At 42.0% G+C, this 23,164-nt stretch overlaps 2 protein-coding genes across 6 annotated transcripts; one reads left to right on the forward strand and one right to left on the reverse strand.

Moving 5' to 3' along the window:
* Positions 1–8: 8 nt before the first annotated feature.
* Positions 9–997, forward strand: ndufaf8 (NADH:ubiquinone oxidoreductase complex assembly factor 8). The gene is made up of 2 exons (XM_042225168.1): positions 9–318; positions 842–997. The coding sequence occupies exons 1-2, from the start codon at positions 238–240 to the stop codon at positions 995–997; spliced, it is 237 nt and encodes a 78-aa protein (XP_042081102.1). The 5' UTR covers positions 9–237.
* Positions 998–1,237: 240 nt separating this feature from the next.
* Positions 1,238–21,013, reverse strand: slc38a10 (solute carrier family 38 member 10). Of its 5 annotated transcripts, none has more exons than XM_005932828.3 (18): positions 20,793–21,013; positions 20,356–20,605; positions 19,088–19,205; positions 18,612–18,657; positions 18,327–18,420; positions 18,038–18,181; positions 14,990–15,114; positions 11,183–11,285; positions 10,133–10,315; positions 9,670–9,781; positions 8,406–8,512; positions 8,159–8,312; positions 6,250–6,423; positions 5,712–6,173; positions 5,534–5,620; positions 4,129–4,149; positions 3,577–3,717; positions 1,238–3,435 (listed from the first exon to the last, which is right to left on the reverse strand). In XM_005932828.3, the coding sequence occupies exons 2-18, from the start codon at positions 20,443–20,445 to the stop codon at positions 2,165–2,167; spliced, it is 3,432 nt and encodes a 1,143-aa protein (XP_005932890.1). In that variant the 5' UTR covers positions 20,446–20,605; positions 20,793–21,013; the 3' UTR covers positions 1,238–2,164. The 5 variants fall into 5 exon arrangements, with proteins under 5 accessions (XP_005932890.1, XP_005932891.1, XP_042081097.1 ...); XM_005932829.3 differs by lacking the exon at positions 14,990–15,114 and adding an exon at positions 15,852–15,976; XM_042225164.1 differs by lacking the exon at positions 14,990–15,114 and adding an exon at positions 15,852–15,976 and having other exon boundaries at positions 3,360–3,494; positions 20,793–21,011.
* Positions 21,014–23,164: the final 2,151 nt, after the last annotated feature.

Below are 23,164 nucleotides of genomic sequence, written 5' to 3' on the forward strand. Positions count from 1 at the left end.
ATCATAGTTCAGATTTTTTTATGGGCGTAAACAGTCGTCAACATGGCGCTGCCCAGGGTTTTCACCGGAGCTCCGTCTGTTAGTTGTATGATAAAAATAATTTCGGTTCTTTTGAGTTGTCAGAGATTTTAAAAAACTATTTGACACGAAAATATTGCTGCTTCGTTTTTCTTTAAATCGTTGACTTAAAAAATTTACCAGATATTAAAACAAATCTATTTACGCCTGAACAGCACCATGTCTGGGTCAAATGTCTGGAGTCGCACTAGGGAGAAAATGAGACTTTTCCCGGAACTTTTTGCACAGTGTGCGAACGAGGTAAGTACATAGTGGAAAAATACTGCTTGGTAGATTATCCTTTGAACGGGTTAAACTCTGGAACCTCTCTTCTTCTCATTAGATATGATTAAACTTAGCTGCCTCTTCCATCAAAGCCAGCTGCCATCTCTACAGCAGCTCCTAGTAGGGGACATCCAAAATATTTCCTCATTTAAGCTTTTAACAATATACACGTGCTGCCATGTACTTTATTATCTCAAGATGTAGTTTACAAAAAGACCTACCAGTTAATTATTCTTTAAAGCACACATAAGCACTTGTTTGTATTGTATTATTATTTTTTATTACTAGATTTACCTAGTTAACATTTTAGAGCATGGTTTAGCTTCTGGTGAATTTTTGGCAATAAAGTTAATGTGCCAATTCTTAATAAACAAAACAGTGGAAATTAAGTTAATAAAAATGGGTACATTTGTTAATAAAACATTGGTCCAAGTAATGCAGTTATTTATTACATTGACAAATGTGCTTCATGTGACGTTTTAATTTGTGTGTTATTCAGGCAGCAGTGTATGGAAAGTGTGTAGCTGCTACCACAACAGGCACACAGGAGCTGAGGAAGGATCTGTGTGCCAAAGAGTTTGAAGCACTGAAGATCTGCTTTACCAATGCAGTAAGTGCCAGTGTCAGCAACTGTCACACTGAAAGTTCTGTTTAATGTTATCCATTTACCTATTTATATATTTGATTTTATTACAGGCCAAAAAAAGAGCCAGATGAATGGAAATCATCCAGGCTTATCTGGACCAATCTCAAGAAGACCAAGTTGACTGACTTTTGATGCTAAGAAGTTTTTCACGTTGGTGTGGTTGAGATAAGCCATTAAGAACTGCCGTAGTCTTTAACGTGAAAACCTGTGTGTGTCTGTGTGTAAATAAATAAAACCCTGACTTTGATGTTTCGATATATGAGCTTTATTAATTTTTATCAGCAAAATGTACAGAAATAACATGCATGTAGAAAAATAGTCACAAAAATAGCCTCTTTTATAAAGCAAAGGTCCAATATGTTGAAGTGCTAGGCAATGAAAGACAATACAGAAGTCCAAAATACCTTCCATTATTATATCTTCAAATAAGATCATTTAGTGGAAGAAAAAGACCAGATATTGAGGGGAAAAAACACATTGTTTGAATAAAATATACGCTGTAGTATGTTAAGTGAAAGGCACTAATAAATCAACCTGGAAGAAATACTACCGTAGGAATAAAGATGGAATGATTAGAAACTACAGGTATTGATCCAGGTTGTCTGGTTCGAGCTGCTCTGCTGTCCACAGTTTATGGAAATAGTAAGGCTACTCTATATCTCAAAACTCCAGCATGTAGTTAAATACCTCATTTTGAAAGCATGAAGCAAAAACACTATCAAAGGGCCTGGAAGCCACAGTACATTAAATTTGGGGTAACCGGGTTCTATAAGAAAATACATGGATCACATTTAAAAGCATTTACAACATTTACAAAGACCAAGGAACAACTGAATAACAAAAGGAGTACATGTGACTCAAATACGAATAGCGTCCTTTTCAAAAACACTCCACAGAAAGGTAATTGCATAGATGTATGTACACTTTAAACAATGACCTCTTCAAAATTTTCTCTGGAAACAAAAATAAGTTAATATTTACATTCACTTTTGCTCTTTGATAAAGACTTTGGCTTCCTGGCAGATTACACAGTATCAAGAAAAACAACACAGTCCACTTCTTAACAACTCCGAAGGCAAAAGAGAATGTAAGGCAGCAATATCACGGTCCACAGTATTAGAGGTTCTGCAGGTCTACAGTATGTGTTTGACCGCTAAATAAGAATGTGTGTGTGTGTTATTTAGCTTCTTCATCCTCTGAGGCCTGTTTAATATGCCGTGTGTGTAGCCTTGCCCCAGCCAGTAGCTGCCCCTCCAGGGCTGCGTGCAGATCTTGCCCCCCCAGCTCCAGCAGGGGCTCCAACCCTGGAACCCCCCTGGACGCCTCAGTGTCCTCCAGGGGCCCTCTAGCCTCTCCGAGTGACCTACGCCTCCGCTTCAGATCTATCTCTCCCTGCTTCCTAACTTTCTCGTGGGAGCCCTGGGGGTGAACCTCGCCATCTTCCTCCCCTTCTCCGGGTTCTGGCTGAGCAGCAGCTTTCTCTTTGAGGTCTCGTCCTCCTTTCTTCAAAGCCTCACCATCATCTATCTTGCCCCCCTGTGCAGCTTTTCCAGCATTTTGAGCTTCTATGGCCTGCTGCAGCTGAAGCAGCCTCTCCTGAGCCTCCTGCAATGCCTCCTCTTTCTTTGCTTTATCAAGTATTTCATTGTCCGCTTTCTGCAGCTCCTGCTCATATCGCTCTTTTGCAGCTTTGTCGCGTGCAAGTTTCTCTTTTAATGCTTTTTCTTTCTCAAGCTCTTGCTCTCTGATCCGATTCTCTTTTATTTCCCTTTCCAGTCGTTCTTTTTCCAGCCTTTCTCGAACTTCTTTCTCTATCTTTTCCCTCTCCAACTCTTGTTTGGCCACCACTTCCTGTCTTTCCTTTTCTATCCTTTCTTCCTCTAGCCTTTCCTTTTCTTTTATCTCCATTTCTAGCCGTTCTTTTTCTAATCGTGCCTGAACTTCTTTCTCTATCCTTTCTCTCTCTGATCTTTCCCTCTCTAACTCCTCTTCCCTGGCTAGCTTCTCCTTCATTTCCCTCTCCAGCCGTTCTTTTCCTTGTTTTGCCTGATCTTCTTTGCCTACCATTTCTTTCTTAAGTTTTTCAATTGCCTCTTCTTCTGGTAACTGATCATTCTGAGCTACAGGTTCAAGTTTTTGTTTCCCCAATGGCACTCCCCTCGCCCCGACCTCACTTTCCTTATGTGATTCTCCTGCGAGTGCAACATTTGCATCCTCCTTGTAAGCTGCTGGTACGGCTACTTTTGCAGGGTTAGCTTCAGCACCTTTATCTTCAACCTGAGCTTGATTCTGGGCCAGAGCATGAGCCTCATTTCCTCCAGCCTGTGGAGCTCCAGCTCCCTCCTTGGGCTGCTCCAGTCCAGACTCCTTAGGTTTTGCTGCTCCACCTTCCATCATCTCTGGTTGTCCTTGGATGCCTTTCTCACCATCGCCTTCAGCAGCGCCCCCTTTAAATGCAAAAACATTACATTTAAGTTAAGGGCCACCACTTAAATGTGGCCCTTAACTTAAATGGGCCACATTTAAGTTGTGTTTTCTTTACAAGTTGTCATGACTACAAAAAGAAAAAAAAGAAGGTATATACACACCAGCAGGTTGTTTCTGGTGGATTTCCTTGTGTTGTTCTTCTATGACAGCCAATAGTTTTTCCTGTTGGTCCAGAAGCCTTTTCTGTTGTTCTTGTTGCTCCTTAATGACCTGCAGAAGCACCGCGTGGTCCAGCTGACCCTCTACATGGAAACAAACCATTCAAAAACATTTAATTAAAATAAGTAACGACCTGTTCAGAGAACAGGGCATTAGTTAGGAGGCTTAATAAAACTAGGGCCAGACTCTGGGGGTGAGGGGGGCAGACAGGAAACAGTTAATAATCTACTACTTCCAGTTAACACGCTCTTCTAGACTGTAGCCTTAAACAGGCAGGTGTGGACACAGATTATGCTAACAGGCAATGTGAGTGGGTGCTTTGTTTAGTTTACTAGTATTAAGTTTAAATATAAACACACACAAACATAAAACACACACAACTGTATAAGCAATAATTAAAAAAAAAAAAAGATGAGCCATTTTGTAAATGTTTAAAAATTTGAGTGATAGACAGATTGAGATAACCTGAAGAAGAGGCAAGAGGGAGTTCATACCTGCAACCAGCTTTTTTATCACTGCGACAGGAGTCCAGCAGAGACAGAAAGAAAAGATGGAGAAAAAAGGAAGAGAAGGCAAAAGTAAACAACAGAATAACAGAATGAGAAAGTCAACAAAAGCCAAAAAAGAGGATCGAGCTAAGTCAAGAAGTGAGAGGAAACATCTGTACTTCTTTTTCTTTTTTAACACCAAACAGGGAATAATAGGCAAGAAGGGATCATTAAGATAAAACAAGCAAAGCAAGAGAAAAGAAAGAGAGGAAGTGGGCTACATAGCAGTCTAAATTAGCCAATAAGAGGAATACTGCACTCTCCCACCCAGAAAACAAAGAGGTTAAATTAAGTGTTTGTTATTTATTTATTTATTTATTTATTGAGCCTTTCCTGTAACCTGACTTCATATTTGGATTTTAATGTCCAGCATTTCATTTTTAAATAAAGTCCTCATATATCACTTAGTTAAAGTTTCACAATTTTACCAGTTTGACATTTTTAATGTTCAAAAACGCATTTTTTCACATGCTGATTTTCCTGCAGCAGGAGCTCTGAAACAACGTTTTACCTCCAGTCTCTTCAAATCCTGTCTCTGGAAAGCTCAGTCTGCTCTGATTGGTCAGTCGATACCACATTAGCGAATCAACATTGGCTACATACATCCAGTACAGCTCTCTAAGAGCTGGAAACTGCTAAAAACAACAAATCGTCTTCTAAATATAACCAACACCAACACACCTGCTGCCTTAAACACGTCTTAACTTCAGCAAAGTGATTTTGTAAGAAAATATTTGATATTTGAAAATTAGAAGAATATAAATATAAAGATAAATGTACTGGGATTTTCCCATTAATGTTGGGACAATGTTGTGGCCATAAAGGTAATTCACTAGGTCTTCAGCTTGTCAGATGCAGTGAATGCATGGAGACTCTTGTATTGAGTCTTGCTGGAAACAAGAGAACGTCTCGTATGTGTTTCTCATAGCGGAAGCAATTTAAAGTCAGAGTTGGCGGAAGTGGCTCTAGTGGGACAATTAGGGTGCATCTGGATTCCATTCAGGCAGCAGCTCTTTCCATGCTTAGCAAGCTCTGCTACAAACTTAGTATGTCAGTGTTACACAGTGACACAGATAAGGAAAGCCTGGACCACATTTTAGCAAACTATTAATATAAAATAAAAACCCAAGTCTGTGTCTGCACAAATGTGAGGGCATTTCCCCCGACCGAGAGCAGGTCATGGTTTACAAAAAAAACTATCAGCCACTATAAATGCGAGTGCAAATTGATTTAGGCTGATTTTTAAATGTGGACGTGATTAAGGTTTTTCACAACATGCTGAAAAAAATTGGCAACTACTAAATAAATGAATTTAACTTTGAATTTTATTGAACATGTCTACTCCACTTACCTTCCATCTTGTCATCTGCTGCATCTTTGCCTTCAGCAGCTGGTGCCTCTTCTCCAGCAGGGCGATGCTCTCCTTCAGCAGGTGGAGCTTAAAGGTCATTACATATCACAAACACTCTCTTAGAACGCCTTTTTCATAATTTTGCTTAACCAACAGTTAAACAGCTTAAAATGCTCACCTTTCTCTGCAGCATCTGCAGCTTTCCCCACTTTATGGACTTGGGCTGCTGCATCCTGATTGGCTTCTGCAGCCTGATTGGCCACTACACCTGCATTATCTGCAAGGGGCTCTTTAACAGCGTTGAGATTCTCACCCTCCTTTAATGGGGCAACTTCCAACTTTTTGCCTGCTTCTGCAACAGGCTTATCAACCAGCTCGTTCGACAAGACTTCACCTCCACCCAGATCCTCTTCTTTTGCAAGTTTTTCATCAACCTTGTCATCTTTGTTTTCCACCTTCAAAGCATTCTCGAAATCTTGCTCGTTGCCTCTTAGAGGGTTTTCTTCACCACCTTCTGCAGCAACAGGTTGTTTGTTTTCATCTTTCAGCTCTGCAATGTTCTTTCTTCTGTCTACCATTACTTTGTCATGAGGAATGGGTGGTTCATGACGATGGGCCTCTCCCTCTGGCACTGCCACACCTGGATAAATAAGAAATGGTAATCCTTACAAGTTCGACATCCAGTTAATGTTCCGATTTTGGTTCAGTTTCCTTACCCGCATCAGGACGATCCAACTGCACCTCCTCGTCCTTCTTCTCCTTCGATAGATCAACTGGTCCTTTAATCTGGGGGGGCTCACCTGGGTCCCGCTCCACAGGCTGCACCACCTCCACAGGCAGATGATTGTCAGGCTTTTCTATCTCCACTGGCTTCTTGTTTGCAGGGTTGTCTGCATGTAGGTGCAAAAAATGGAACGTCTCATTAATGCTACTGTTCTACTGTTTCACTATGGTCAGCTAATCTAATGCCAGATATCATCCCAAGATATCCCCATATTTTCATCACAGTTTTCTGACACAAACAAGACGATAGGTAAACAAAAATTTATGCAGACAAATATATGAGGACAAAATCTGTGATCGAATGTAATGCCACTTTCGTCAATGATTAAAAATGAGTTGAAAATTTTCTGGAGAGACGAGATCAAATCAGAACTAATTAAGTTGCGAATAAGGCTGGGACGAGTTTAGTGATCCAATTAGAAGTTCTTTTTTTGGAACAAGGCTAAACAAAAATTTGATCTGCCCCCAGGTAACAGTACAGGTTCTTTTGTTTATTTCCCTGATTATATTCACTTGGGAGGAAAAGAAAACACGACACATAGCCACATTTCAAAAATAAGAAAAATAAGCTGCTTTGTAAACTGTGTGGAGCAACCATCACCGGTAAAAACATGACAAACTTTACACTTTATCTTTTAGTCGACCGAATCAACTTTAGATTTTAGCCTACTATAGTCTTATGACATTTAGTTGATTAAAAGTCTAAGATTAAAACAGTTAATCTTAGACTTCATTTCTTGGTGCTATAATTCTCATACCCAATGCCATCTGAAAATAAGGACATTTTTGGTTTTGGACGTGTACAGCCACTAGGGGGCAGCAAATACTGAAAATGGCAAGACTGGCATCAGTGATGTGTCGAATTAATGAGGGTGACGGGAGAGAGAAATGATATCAGAGTGTGGCAGAAAGAAAACAAGTTTTTATCCTGGCTCTTGTGAGTTTAGTGTGAAGCAAAGCTGGGAGGGAAAAACAAAAATCCACAAATGAGAGTTTCTGGATGGGAGTGAACAAGAAGGAACTGCACAGTAAGAAAAGACCACGAGAGCTGAGGATGATTAACTGTCAGGACTCCCTCCATGCTCTTCTTCTTTCACCCTAAAACTGGAAACATCAGCTCAGAAGGTTTCCTCTGGGTCTCGTCTCCATTTTTTTTTTCATTTAGCCCCAAACCCATATCATCATCACCCCACACCCCATTTCCTTTTATACAGCCAGCGCTTGCAGGCATTTTATAGCTGCCATGTGAGATATGCGGGGAGAAAGGGGGTGTAGACAATGTATTTTGGGGGGGAAGAGGTTTGGAGGGGGGTGGCAGGAGAAATGAACAGAGGTAGAGGGGTGGAGAGAAATTGCTGGAGTTTGAAGGGCATCAATCTTGCTTCATCAGTGTCAAGCACTCAACACTGCTTTCAGATATTATCAAGAGGTTATCTCCTCACCCTGCCTGTCTGTCTACCAGTCACTCTGTCTGTCTCTATCTTTTCTTCTCCGAGAGATAAAAGAAAGCCTTTCTTCTGCCGTGGCTTTGTGCTTTTGTTTTAGTCTCACTGGCCCTTTGCTACTGGTTCACATTCTCTTTACAATGCGCCTTCAAGGTGCTGCGAGCAGTCTGTGACTTTAAAAATAAGACAAGAAACAAACATGTCTCTTGTACTGCTGGCGCATTTTAAAGGAAATAATTACATGCAACTCTGCTGTCCAATCTCAGATGCTACAGACAGCTCCGGCTCTGGCCCACTGAGGTAAATGTTTCCATGGCTCATTAGTAAACCACTTTCATTTACAGCCCATCTAGTTCCTAAGTGATTGCCAGCCATTACAGAAACTTGCGATCTTTACCGTGCAGTTCAGGGATGTCTGGTAGTTCTTGCTGGCTGTTCTTGCCAGGTGCAGGAGGAGGAGGTTGGATCCTTGGACCGGGGCTACTGGCCGAAATTGAGAGAGTGGTAAAGGTGCTGATCAGCAGGATGCCCAGACCAACAAAAAGCACCAGCTACAGGACAGGAAGTGGGGAACAACAAATTGTCAGACAAAATATTTTCCCCAAATAAATATACTGGAAAAGTGCAGATTCAAAGCTTCTAACCTGAGCAATGATGCTGTTCTTTTGGATCTTTCTGTAGATGAGAGCAGGACAAATGAAGCAGATGAGGCTGCCCATGGTGGCTCCAGTCAGACCCAGAATAGTTTCCACTAAAGACAGGAAAACCGGTTTAATAAAAAATCTGCGGGCCTGTAGTGCACTAGTTCCAAAACAGAGGTGCTCACCAAATGTTAATGGATAGAGTGCTGAAAGAGTTAGCTTAAATGTCTGAAATGGTTATAACAAACTGGACAAAAGTTAGCTCGACAAGCGGTACAACAACTAAACTAACAGGAAAATGATCTGGAGATCCAAGGTGTGCCTCCCCAGATGTTGCAGTACAATGAAAACTTAATTAAACCAACCTAAACACTGTTAAATCAACATGACACCAACGTTACCAGAGCTGAAGCGTTTCTGTCTGCTTCAGTGCACTGGTTCTGTTTCTTTGTGCCAAAAAAAGACTGGGTGAAAAAAGACTGCTAGAGTCCCAGATCTGGGCTCCTCATTACAAACTGGATTCATAACGGCCCCTCACAGACGCCATCCGTGGCACACTGCTGCTGGCAGCAGCAAGCCGTGGCCACACCCAAGTCACAACGAATGGGCCTACTGGGCGTCAAGCCCGGAAACCCATCGTTCATCTAGAGGACGGACACCATATTGTTTCCCTCAGATTTAGTGCCCATTCCCCCCAGGGTCCTTACCTCCTTTCTCCGCAGTCTATTAGCCTGATTAAATACACAAAGAGCCAATCTGACCGGCTCTGTGTGTGTCTCCGTGTTCACCCAATCAAAACTTTAACAAACAGTGGGTGGACAAAACACAAAATATTGCTAACCTTTACATCTATGCAATTTTGGAGCGTTTTGTGAGAGAGACAAGGACTTAAGGAAGCTGACGGAGAGCCAATACTGGTGTGTACTGGACGTTTGTTTGTGTGCGAGTGTGTGAGAAAGAGTCCGGGAGAATAATAGCCCTATCTTCCTGTCTGCCCATCTAAAAGGAGATAAAAGTAAGGGCCCTGATTTAAGGACTGTGTTAGAGTGTGACAGTCACTGACTCGTAAAGTCACATTCACACACATCGTAAAGCTCCCCAGCTACGCCCACATAAAGGAACACATGCACCTTAAGACCTCCAGCGAGCAGCACACATACACACACCATTTTATTTTAGTCCATGCAATCCACAACCAATTTTTCACACACACACACACACACACACACACACACACACACACACACACACACACACACACACGTACCGTTGGGGATGAGAATGCCCCCCAGCATAGTGCCAAACACAATGCACAGGGTGATCATCTTGAAGCGCAGAGGAGGCATGTAACCCCCAGCGGCAAATGTCCCATCCTTCTGCTGTAAGACAAAAACGGTAAGATAGAAAAAAAAAAAGAGCTAAAGAGGGGATTTAGTGATGTAACAAATCTCACATTTACAAACTGATTACAGATTCAATACATTTATGCTGCGCACAGCAGGGAAACACCTGCTGTTTGTGTTTACACCAAACACTTCTAAATGCATCTTCAAACTGCATGAAAGAAAGAATGGGAGGTCCTCTTTCACAATCAAATTTGTATCCAAATTCTCATCCCTCTACTATTAACAATTCAGTAACGTGAGAAAACCATCAAGCAAACAAGCATTAAGACTTTCTTTTTTAAAATGTAGAGGACAAAGGGAGCGTCTGAGTATATCTGAACTCACTTGCTGCTCAAAAAGCATAGTGTTGATGGCCTGGCGGCAGGGCAGGATCATCATGGGAAATCCAACAGCTACAGACATCATAAAACCAACGCGTATCATCTCTGTCACCAGGTTGGATGGAAAGTTCATCAGCACGTTCCCTGCGATGTTCTCTGTAAAGCTGACGTACCCAAAGAAACCCACCTGGAGACAGAACCAAACATGGTGTTTGGGGAAAAGCAAAAAGAAGGAGGAATTTTTATAGTTTCTGATGCCAATATCAGCCATCAAGACTGTTTTAATATCAGGATAAAGACACATTTTTGCCGTAAATAATATAAAATACCAGAAACTCCATCAAGAGTGTGTACTGTAGGATCCTAAGCTCAGAATACACATTGTTGTTTATAATGATGTCATAAAACCTTGTTGTTTCATGAGTGAGACCTATGACAGACTAAATGTTGCTCTCTGATTAATCACGCTTACCAACTTACATGCAGGACAATGTCACTGCTCTTTCTCTTCATCATGTTTCCCTCACAGAAGTGACAAAACCATCATGAAAGACTACAAAAATCTAACATGCTAGTCTTTCTCTCAGGACAAGATACAGTGCAGGTTTTGTCCATAAAGACCAGAGGCAGTATGTACAAGACTGATGTAGCCTCAGTGTCTGAAACATGAAGCCGGTGTGGAAGTGCCTCAAGACCTAATTTTTTTTGTCACATCCGGTTTTAAAAACAGCAAGAGAGCAATGGCTAAAACTCAGCGGGTCTTTGGTAACTAGTGAGTGAAGTTAAGGTAGCTGTTTGCATCTTTTATATACAGTCTATGAATAACTGACTGATTTGCAAGCTCCAGATTCAAATCAGTGCCTTAAACCATCCAGATTAGTCTGATATTGTGTAATCTAATCCCATTAAAAGACATTTAAAAAAAGTGAACTCATGTCATTAGCTTTTTTGGCAGTGACCTGTTAAAATTTTAAGATAAGTAAACTCAGATACTCTTTAATATTACAAAATAGGAGTGGTGTGAAAACAACTGAGAAAGAGTGGTTCCACTCACTGTGATGTAGAAGATGGTAACAACGTTGAGAGATGAAGTGAAAATGGTGCTCATGCGCTTAACAGACGGCTCATCGAGGCTGTCGTAGGTTGGTAGCACTTGCCTGTAAGAGATAGTAAGCCAAAAAAAAAAAAAAACACCCTGTATACTGCATGACACAACACTATTGTTGCAATGTGATCTTATACTGTCTGAATTATCAGACATACAAATTCTACAATGCAACAGTTCTAGCAGGGAGATCGAGGAACGTAGTCCTACAGATGTTTCATTTGATTTTTGTCCCCCCAAACAGCTGGCAATATGACAGTCTTCACGGCCACTTACTTCAAATTTAGAAACCGCTCTGTAGCGTTCCTTTATTAAGCAGCCATATGGGGGTCCATTTGCGCTGCTCAGTAATCAAATGATGCATCTCTTCCCTCATGTCCTTGTCAATATCCAACTAACACTGGATGGTTTAATCTACACGATTTCATCTTCTTTGTTTAGCCCATGAAAAATATATGAATGCAATGCAATTATCAATAAACATTTGAAATTAATACTTCAATCTTCTACTTAGATGTAATCAAACTACTTTAAAAAGTCATTCGACTCAATCAATCATACAACATCATATAAATGAAGGTTTTTCAACAATTGGAATCTTCATATTGAGAATATGAATCTTAATTCATATTAATATCAATTCATGCTTAAAGTTTTATTTTTTTATTGCAGTCATTTCTCACGATGGCAGTAGATGAAAGTAATGTAATGGGAGTGGTAGTGATGTACGGTATGCACAAGTGTTTGTCTAGATACCACTGCATATGTGTTTGTGTGTGTGAGAGACACAGTATGGGTGACAGTAGTGAAGGCCGGCTGAGGCTGAAATGCTCGTCTATTAACACAGGTGTCGACCTCCTTTCATCATTTCCTGTCCTGTGCTTTAAGGCGAGTGTGGGAGTGTGGAGGGGACCATCGGCACATTAACCAGTGAATTTACAGGCTTTATATATAACTGCAAGTGGCTGGACAGGTTTTAGAGCATTATAAACTTTCCTGGCAGACTCTTTTTACTCGCCTCCTTTTTCTCTCTCCCTCCCTTTCTCTTATACATGTGAGAGGCGAAAGACAGAAGAGAGAGAGAAACCATAACTTTCACTGGCCTTTGTTCTCCCTTTGCCTGACTCTCTGTTCACACACTCGGTTTTATTAGCTAGCATGATGCCATTCCTTGTGCTTGTTTAATGTGGAAACCAGTTAATGTTATAACCAATGTTAAATAAAACGTTATACTGCAAGCGCAGTGCAAAAGCATCTAATGGTTGCTCAATAGACCTGACTCGGAGGCTAGTCCTTAAACACAATGAAATCTCAAATATGATGCAGACTGACTGTGGGAGAAGTGAGTGTGTGGAAGACAGTGTCATTAACTGGGACTGGAAAACACACCAGCAGTAGCATCATAGAAAGATGTTTCTGCCATACATGTTTTTCTTATGTCCCTCTATTATGAGCTAACTGCTCCTCGCTGTTCAGACGCTCAGCCAAAAAAACAACAGGGCCAGCTCCCATCCCATCATAATGGTGATGTTAAGTAATGTTTTAACTGAAAGTAAACACATTTCATGAATGTAATAAAAATCCAATGTGCTGAGAGCTGTTTAATCAGCCTGTGAATACATCAGTGTGTCTGTGAGATGGCGGCAGTCCAATGTGTTGATTAGTGGTTTGGCTTAAGCTGCCTGCCGCCTAACGGAGCGCTTGCCTCGCTCAGCCTTACCACAGGCCAAGAAATCGCCATGCCAAATATCACTCAGCACTACTAGTGGGACGACGGAGGAAGCACACATAAACACATACAAGCTCATACTTTCTTCTTGTTGGATCACATGCACACCTCGCTTGCTAATGATCACGCCTGTCTGCCATACCATAATGTTATGTTAGCTTTGTGTGATTACATTAATTAAAAAGTCCTGTTTCACTCCCAAGGCTACAGTCGCCCACTTCTATCACTTACCTCACTCTTTCTCGCACAAAACAAAACCATACACTGCCACCACCCAAACATCTGGCCCCTGATGACCTCACCGTAACACCCTACAGCCCTCTCCAGCACCAAAGGTTAACTTGCTCCTGTTAGACATTCATGTCTAACAGGATACTGGTGCAGTGAGCTGAACCACCCGCTCAGCTCACTGCACGCCCAGAGTGGGCACTGAAGCGTAGAGGACAGGACAAAAAGAGGCAGTGACAAAGCATGCAAATGAGTGAAAATGGAGGCAGTAAAGAAGAAGAAGCTGTGATCAGTGAAAATAAACCAGTGAGCATTGTGAACAGCATGCAAACGCTGTGTTGGAAACCTTCCTATTATTTACTGTTAGTAAAGACTGCAGCACAGCATTCATTATATATAAGAGCCCAACCGATAGGACGCTCAAACTTTGCTAGCTCTTTTGACCTAATAAATACATTATTACCATTACATGTAGTGGTATAGCATCACAGCTGGGCACACAGCAGTCTGGAGTCAAACAGGGTCTTTACACTAACACGTTTCTTAATAAAACATTGCTGGGAAGTGAAAAGAACACCTCATTTTCCCCCATCATTTTTCACTTTCGCTAATATTAGGGTTGATATCAGATGTTCACCACATGAATATCAAGGCCAAAAGAATTCACTTTTATCCTTAACCACTTATCCAATTCCGGATCACTGGGGCTCCCCGAGTCTACTCCAGCTGTCATTTGCTAAGAGGCGGGGTACTTTATTTAAAGTGCACTTTAACTAGAGCACCAGACTGCTGTGACTCGATCAGGTGAGTAACAAACTGAAGAAACCTGCGACTTAAAGCAAAATAACGGAGTCTCGTGTGGCGTTAGTGTTAGCTGACGAATGCAGAGGAGAGAGGAGGAGCAGCGGCACAAGAAGGCAACAACGCGGAAGCTAAATTAAGAATTAATTCCTCAACAGCTTAACTCTCCCTGTGTGAGCATCGCAGTTTGATTTAGTGCGATTGTTGTGGAACGTGAATCTCTCTCTGCGTGTAAGGGAGACGTTATCACAGCTACAGAAAAATTCATGGATTATTAAAGTAAGGTGACCACCTCACTTTAAAAATGCATAATATGTGTAGGCAAGAAGAAGCTAGTGATGGATTGCTCACATATATTATCAATTGCTTCTTCTGTATGTCATGATTATCATCAATAGCCATATATTTCAACACCTCTGGTGCATATTTATAGACAGCAGCTAATGCATAGTCAGCTTCAAAAATCCAACATGCCTTCCCTCTCAAAAAGCATCCAGTACTTTGCAGCTTTTGCAAATCTAAACCATCCACTTGATTTTATTTTTTCTTATAAGTGTCCGCTCATCTTCTGTGTCAGATTCCGTCATTTTCTGACTGAATTAGAAAACACAAAGCGAAAAGTAAGCGCAGATGGTTAAAACTAAAGAAAGCACATCTAAGCAACAAAAGCAGCTTCTTTTTACAAATAGCGATGCCTTATCAACCACCTCCACCACAAATCTCTTTACCCCAAATCCTCCACCGTGGCTTTAAAAAAAAAATGCTGTGAGTATTCATGCACCAATTGTGAAATTTTCTCTACATGCAGCGATAAAACATTTAGTTCCCTGTGTGGAAGAGCGGAAAAGCCCACGTTTTGGGAGTTACACTGCACATATTTATAAGACTAATATCGAACGTTCACTATAGGTCACTGAGCTTCCAACGTCAGAATTCTATTTAGTCGTGGTTGACATTACTTTCATCATGTGATCCTGCACAGGTGGAGGAGTACTTACGACTGGCAGGCGAAGGCCATCCCACAGATGGGGAGACAGCGAAACACACCCTCCCAGCGCACCATATTGATGTGCCCTAGCCACCAGCCGCTGAGCAGCCCATGTTTGAACGAGGACAGCACCATCTGAGGGGAAGGAGGCGGGGGGAGGGGGAGTTACAGCCCAAACCAAATGGAGAAAAGTTGGGGAAAGAGTGAAAAGAAGAATGGGAACAATACCCTCGCTTATGGCTCACAGACAGATAATGAAAGTAATAAATGGGGAGAGAAAAACCAGAGAAAATGAAGAGCTGGAAATAACAAAGAGACGTGACAGGAAATCCCACACTGAACAAAACCTGCTGTAGTGGAAAAACTGGAGTAATGAAGATGATACAAAATGAATAAAAGCAAAAATCATAAATTTGCAAGAAATAAGAGGCATATGAAAGGAATATGTAGACAAACACTAATTCATAGGTTTTCATCAGCATGTGCTCTGTCTTGCTCCTCACAGCACCTGATAAGATCCCAAAGGAAAACCTGCCACACCCACACAGACCAGGACTGAAGGTGGAGGGCAGCAAAAATGAGCCTGTCACTTCCCTATGTTCTCTGCCTTATTACTACTGCCACCAAAAACACACACACAAACACACAGAGCTCAAATGGCTCAGACCAGATCACAATCAAAGGTGAGATTGCGGATGATTGAAAGAAGGAGGAAGAAGGCTCAGGTAGGTCGGAGGAGGGAGTAAGGAGTGTCACACTGCGGGGGAAACATCGCGCTTCCTTCACTCACCCCCTCTCCGTCCCCACCGCCTTACAGTGGTATGTTATATTTTTGGGGAGGGGGAGGGGGGTGGATTCTATGGTTTACTTACGGGTGACAGCAGAAGGTTGTGGCGATAATAGGCAGGCACTGAATGACCCCCTTGAAGCGCCACAGGTGAACTCGCTCCACCCAGGAGCCCGAGATTATGCCGTAGCGCAGAGACGACAACACTATCTACAGCACCAGAAGCAGAAACAGCAGTGGAAAAGGAGGGGGTGGGAGGGAGCAAACAAAGGGTGCGGAAAGATGAGGATAGTCGAGTGAAAGAGTGATGGTGGGCAGAAGGACGAGAGAGACAAGACGGGAAAGAAAGAAGTAAAGTAGTACAATGGAGAGAAATGAAAGAGGGGGACAATTAATGGTAGGATGAAAAAGGGAGGGAAGCAGGTACATCACTGTTAGATGGTTAGGGGTCTGGGCCAGGCCGGGCCTGGATCTAAAGCCGGACACACACCACACCACTGTTCCACCTTATCGACATGCCACAGAGCTAGAACTCACATCACACAGAAATAGTACAAACAGCATTTTGAAGTCTGTGGAACCAGTACTGCAGGTCAGTAAAACAGAGCTACCCACACATGCACGCACCAACTGTGTGTGCATATTTAAAGAGTAAATGAGTTGAATCACATGAGCCAGAAAACTGCTGCTGGATGGTTTCTATACTCAAACTTTTCACCTCTGACCACACTTCAGACTAAATGCATCTTGTGCAGGGGGCTGTGTGCAAATGCAAATGGCAGCGTGCTCCTGCGGTTCTATCAGAACGTGCTGCATAAAGCATCATTTCTGGTCCCACCAGAGTGCATGTCTGCATACACGTTTTTGCTTGGATGGGGTGCAGAGAGGTTTTTACGGACCACACGTGCTTCCGTGTGTTGTTGTGTGGGCCAAAATAGTGGCGCGAGCAACAGCGGAGGTTATCGCGAATGGGAGAAACATGAAATAACTTCAAAGATCAAAAAATAAAGTATGCAAAGCACAGATAGTGTCTCAAATGGACACTTTTCGTTGTTTTTAACAGTTTGGCTTGTTGTATGCAAGAACTTTGCTTTTCTCTGAGTTGGCCTGATAGACCAACAACAACACAAGCAAGACTGGCCCACAGACTGGTTGTACCACATTCTCTGTTGTTAAAAGGAGAAAACGTGCATAGCTCCCTGCAGGCCAACAGGCCATCTCCGCCCTGCCAGCGGACTGTGAACGCGCTCTTCCTGCTGAATTTCGCCTTCGTGGCATACAACTGCACTTCTTTTAGAAACTGTTCAAAATTCTGAAATCTGTTGCAAGAAATGTGCTCCGTGCTGCACTGACGCCTATTTAGACTGAACTTCACATGCATGACATGCAGTTACTGTGGCCAGAAGTGAAGTTTGATTTAAACATTGGGCTTGGCCACAGAGCAAAAGTTGTAATTTATGTAACTTCACAAACTTGAAGGTTATATTTTGATTTCTTAAAGGAAACTATGTCCCAGTAGTTACTACCGCAGCCAGCTGATGTGGTGGTGCTGTCAATCAGTGCTGACTAGCTGCTCCAGAAAGATATGCACACACACTGTTTTGTCTTTAAAGAAAAAAAAGCATTTTACATGCTGCATAAACAGCCAAAAGTTTAAGTTTGATATATGTAAAATAAATCGGACATATGTGGGAGTTTCTGTTCTACAGTTGAGTTTGAGGTTTATTGCAACTGACCATTTATTCTCCACTTACTTTCCATTTACACAACTTTTAATGTCTCCTGTGGCCATTTCCAAGTAGTGCCTTCCCAGGGCAGAGCCTTTTTTCAGTCTATAACGAGCAGCGCAGCAACTGTTCTCTGTCTCAAATGATTTCATGCAGATTTTCTCTTTAAAAATAGGAGCAAGACAATATTGCGTTGCACAAGGATGTCACAGCTCTGTACAATGGTGCGCGTAAGAAAGAATTAACAGGGAAGACAACAAAACGACCACTTGGCCAAATAACATTTTGAAAATCAAATAAGCAACCATGGCTAATAAGCTGTGCTGCAACTTACACATGCTTTAAATCTATCTGTACTTTACTTGCTGTACTAACAGACAGGCAACAAAAACAATCTTTTTGAATCTTTTTTACTGATAATTATGCTTCAACTATTTACTTCTCAAGATCTGCAACCAAAAAGAATTTCTGCTACAGCCTATTCACATGCACTGTGTAAAGTTTAGATGCATGTGTGTGTGTGTGTGTGTGTCAGTGGGCTAACCGTGAACATGAAGAGGGTGTAGAACATCAGCGCCATAGCTGAGAAGGACTGCAGAGTGGCCATCATGTTCCTCTGCAGACTCAGAGGGAGTACGATGAACAGCGACACTATAATCAGCAACAGCACGCGAAAACTGCCGGTCACCTATACACAACAGAGTGACAAAACAACACACTTGCTTACTTTCAGTATTTTTCCTGTTTTCACAACATCTTTACAAGTGTTGGTCGCAAAAGCCTAAAATTATGAAAAAGTAGAAGCGAGTAGCAACAAAATCATGATATCAAACCTGTAAACCCAACAGCTGAGCAAAGAAATTTGAGCCCAAATCAGCAATGACAACATAGAAGGCAATACAGGTCCCCAACATCAAACCGATCATGCTGCAGGGACACAAAAAGAGAGAGACAAGAGAAACCTTGTGAAAATGTGTGTTTTTAAACATGACCTACAATGCATAATCTAAATATCCATTGTAATGGATCCATTGTTTCCACTGAACATCTAAAATGTTCCAGTGATCCAACAACTGTATTACTGATAGGCAGAAACTAAAATTTGTCAATGAACTTGCCTCGTTTCCACCAGTGCTTTTCCTGGTTTCCCGTAAGCGTGGAAGGCTGCGAAGAATAAAAGTGCCATCAGTGTGAGCAACATGCAGTGCACTAAAAATATTCCGTCCTGATAAAACTAACAATCAAACAAGATTAAATGTCCTCATTCATCGTTTGTAACTCATATGGAAGCAGCTTAAATATTGTCCTTGTGGGCAGAGATTTGTTTACTTTACTGTTATTGACACTTCTGCACTTGATGTCATCTAACATTGTTATAAGCAAATAACATTCTGCAAACAGTTATTTGCTTATAACTGTTCGCAGAACTAGTGACAAGTAACAACTTCTTTCGCCACTTTAACCAGGAATCAGCTGTTGCTTAAAATGGGCACCATTCAGGCTTTTCCACAAACATACTGGCGACTGAAAACATTACATAACAGAACAAAATAAATACAAGTAAATATTTCTCTTGTTTGCCACTTTAGCTCACCCAGTCCAGCATAGGTCCTTCGTTTGGTGCTGCTGGCTGTGTGGACCAGAAACATACAAGACTTGTGGGTCATCCATGAACAGAAGAACAGCAGGATAGTTCCCAGCACTATCCCACACTGTGAGAAGACAGATGGAAAGTTAGCAGGCGTGTCCTCAAGCCAATTCAAATGAGATCGTTCTTAAACTTTAAACAATATTTCTTCCTTCAAACTACTTAGAAGCACAATACAGGGGAGGAAACCTTCAGCCAGCTGGAAAACAAGTATACCCTGGAAAAGATTCTGATGCTAGGCCTACAGAAAGGAACAGCCAAAACAAATACAAGCTCCAAACATGTAGTTGTGCTAAAAAGGCATGACAAAGTTAAAAATTTGGGAATAGCTTCGTTGACTAAAAAGAAAAATCATGTAATAAAGCACTAAATGCGATGTGAAGGCATTACATGTTCATAGAAAGTGGAGATATCCTCCAAGATAAATCTGCTAAATCTGCTCCATCCCTGCTGTCATAGGCTGAGAACCTAACATTCGAGGAAACCAGAGTACCCGGAGAGCACTGATGAAACCGAGCACCACTGTGCTCCCCAGAGGGTGAAATCCTTCACATGAAAACACCTCCTAATTTCATATAGTGATAGTGATGATATAAATTCATCTCTCTATGAAAAGTGCTGCTGATGGATGGAGATGCTGCTTACCAAGTGCTCACTGACATTCTGAGGAAGCTGGTGATTCTCACAGTCACTCATTAATATCCCGTCATGCTTATTCACTTTTATATCTCATTTTGTTGTTATTCTTCTACTCTACTACCTTTAAGAGGCAAATAATGTACTTCTTATTCAATCACATAACCCTTTGACATTGATATATATTATATTTGTACTGGTAAAAATGAAGCTACCTGACAGTGAATAACACTGTTAATATGTTAAAATGAGTTTTCCTTTTAAAAATTAGAAGATGAATGCAGTAACAGCAGATCTTTTTCCCAGCAGTCCCTTTCTTATGAAAGATGTATAAGTTACTAATGTTACTAATGATATTAATAAAGGCATTGTTCACTTCAGGTGCTTAGTAACACCTGTTTACCTGTTGTACCTTACTAAAACTTTGTGAAACAAGATTATGACCTAATATGACAAAAAGAGGAGAAAGGGATTTGAGCATTCCCTCTGATCCTGCAAATATTTTAACAGAGAGTGGGGGTTTTCGGAGAGACTTAAGGACAAGTCCCGCAAGGTAAGCGTCGCAGCAGCAGACTCACCTGTTTGAAGCAGAAGGGCATGGTGAGCACACTGACTCCAACGATGCTGTTCACCACGTTCATGATGAGGCCCGAGTTGGACGCAGTCATCTTTAATCTCCTAAGCGACGCTTCTTCCTCCTTCGGTAAGAAAATGTCAAGCAAAGCCGGACAGCAGCAAGCTGCAGGCGAACGGAGGTATAGGAGTGATGGCAGAAACGGCAGCGCACAGCTGGGACCAAACTCATCCGCCGAGTAATGACGTGGCGCTCTGAGAGGAAACACGGAAACAACAGAGCTTAACCCGCGACACACTTCCAGCCTGTCTTCCTTTCAAATGTTACAGTAAAACCGATTCACACCGCCGAGCTCAATGTTTACAATGCGACCGGATAAAAGTATTTTAAGTCACAGGTTGACCCGTTAGTAGTGGCACCACTGTAGTCTCATTAGCTCACCTTTCTCTTCCACTTCTGTTCCTCGCCCTCCGCCTCGCTGTCCTGTTTACGTTATCATTGGTAATTTTGTGACATCAAAGGTCAACTGTCGTCTTTTTGTGTATATAACCTGCGAGTTGATTAAAAAAGGCAGTAAGTCCACCAAGGCTGTTTTTCTAAACGCGTTTCCAGGAAGTACAGATGGCAGCCGAGGAGGTGAGTGAAGACAAGTCAGCCTGCTAGTTTCAGTACTGTGGAAATGCTTGGGCGCCCACTAGTGGTCACTTTGTTATTTTATTTTTTCTTTATTTTTTTCTTTAATATCTATCTATCTATCTATCTATCTATCTATCTATCTATCTATATATCTATATATCTATATATATATATATATATATATATATATATCCTATCATATAGTCCTATGATACATTTTTCCAGAGTGCTTTCAATACTATTTTTGTTTCTTTTCCCCTGAGTATTTTGGCATTGTTGTATTTGCACTTTTACTTAACTAAAGAACCTAAATAGTTCTTCCGTCACTGATGAGCTCTGTAACCACAACGGTACCAACAACAGACACGCTTGAATCCTGTTTTTCCAGAGCCCTCAGATATTCCCGTCAGGAAAGGGAAGCAAGCAACAAAAGCCTAAAAGAGAACAGACCAAACTTGAATGACGTTGGAGAAAATATTCAGCCTTGCACCTGAAACATTGCTGGCAGTATGGGCGGTTTATTTCCGTTAGCTTTAGTGCCTGCCTGGTGCCCTCTCTGATAGATGACTATTGTGTTGTATGACCAGGAAAGAGAAGAAGGAGCCCCAGGTTGGACGGGGGGAGAGGTGGGGGTTTGACCTAAGAGCGCTTCCCCCCCACTCACCAAATTCGGGTGTGCTTCCCCCCGGGGACAAGGGATTTTCAGCAGCAGGGATGTGATGAAGCTTTAAGAGGCGCAGGAGGGGAATTTTGAATTGTAGAGAGGTATGTGTGTGTGTGTGTGTGTGTGTGTGTGTGTGTGTGTGTGTGTGTGTGTGTGTGTGTGTGTGTGTGTGTGTGTGAGAAGAGAGAGATTGAGAGAGAGAGAGGAATTTCCAGCCTTTCAGTATCACCTTCATCTGAAAACACACTTTTATTTGAATATATTTCTCCAATCTCCTTTAATTGTACTTATTTGTCTATTTTTTCAGCACTTTGTATATTTGCCGTTCATTTTTTAAAATTTAGACGGTCTAATGTTTATTATGTATCTGTGGATGAGTACGTGCTTGTGTGTTTATGTGTGTGTGTGTGCTGTGCATGATGTGCGTATGATCAGAGAGGTTAAGACAGGAAAACCCTGGCCATTGTGCGCCAGTGACCCCTCAAAATCAATGTGACAGACCGGCTGATTGGCTGGAGGGTCCTGTCTCTCTGCACATAATCCCTCAAGGTAGACCCTCAGATCCTGCGCTGGAGTACGTGCTTGTGTGTTTACTGTGTGTGTGTGTGCTGTGCATGTGTGCGTGGCAATATCTCTGCTCGTATGTGTGTCTTTCTGCACCTAATCCCTCTAGATAGACCAAAGGCCATGGGATGGGGTATTAGTTGCAGTTCACAGCAGTCGTGTCTGTGTGTGTGTGTGTGTGTATGTGTGTGTGTTGTGTGAGCGTGTGTGTGTGTGTGTGTGTGTGTGTGTGTGTGTGTGTGTGGTTGTTGTGTGGCGAGCGTGTAGGAGATAGAGAGCTTGAGTGTGGGGACTACTTCACAGTAGCCCAATTAGGCTGCAGAGTGCTTATGTATTTCAGTAGGGCGCAGTTATGTGTGGAGGCAGTAGTGGGTTTTAGAGGGAGAAAGGGGGGGGGGGCAAATTTTAGGGCAGATTTGGACGGATAACCCAGTTGGGGTAAAATTAGACGCAGGCCTCTGAATTTGACCTCAGGCCCTCAGCATGACCCCAGGTCACTTAAGGGTCACGGGGCACAAAGCAGAGCACTGACCCTGCACAGGTCAAGCATGCAGGCGGCTGAAAGGACGCCTTTGTGGGGCCTGGCATGCTCACTATTTCCCATGAGCACCAGGGGGACTGTGTCTGCCCAGGAAACTGGACCAGAGAGTGAGCCAGAAAAAGGTGTGTGCGTGTGTGCATGGAAACCATAATTGATTTGTGTTTATATTTCTGCTTGTTTGCCTTACGATTATCACCAGTGAAGGTCATAGTTAATGCTGATTTCTTATGAAAAAAATGTAAAAATGATTTACCTTTGCATGCTGTGGTATGTGTTTGTTTTTGTGCATTTGTAATAACACAACTCAACTAAACTTCATGTTTTAAGTTTCAGCTGAAGGATCATTTGGTTAAAAGAAACATTTTCAGTTTCTCAGCCAATTAATCCTTTGGGCTTATTCCCTGTTAA

Source organism: Haplochromis burtoni, unplaced genomic scaffold (assembly GCF_018398535.1).
Source record: "Haplochromis burtoni strain Fernald_Lab_line unplaced genomic scaffold, NCSU_Asbu1 Contig_162, whole genome shotgun sequence".
Taxonomy (NCBI): Eukaryota; Metazoa; Chordata; class Actinopteri; order Cichliformes; family Cichlidae; genus Haplochromis; species Haplochromis burtoni.

Coding starts and splice junctions, on each gene's coding strand:
- ndufaf8 (XM_042225168.1), top strand. CDS start 238: ATGTCTGGGTCAAATGTCTGGAGTCGCACTAGGGAGAAAATGAGACTT. Junction 319..841: donor TTGCACAGTGTGCGAACGAG/GTAAGTACATAG, acceptor TGTGTTATTCAG/GCAGCAGTGTATGGAAAGTG.
- slc38a10 (XM_005932828.3), bottom strand. CDS start 20,445: ATGACTGCGTCCAACTCGGGCCTCATCATGAACGTGGTGAACAGCATC. Junction 18,421..18,611: donor AAAGCACTGGTGGAAACGAG/GCAAGTTCATTG, acceptor GTGTCCCTGCAG/CATGATCGGTTTGATGTTGG. Junction 11,286..14,989: donor ATGGCCTTCGCCTGCCAGTC/GTAAGTACTCCT, acceptor TATCTCTTACAG/GCAAGTGCTACCAACCTACG.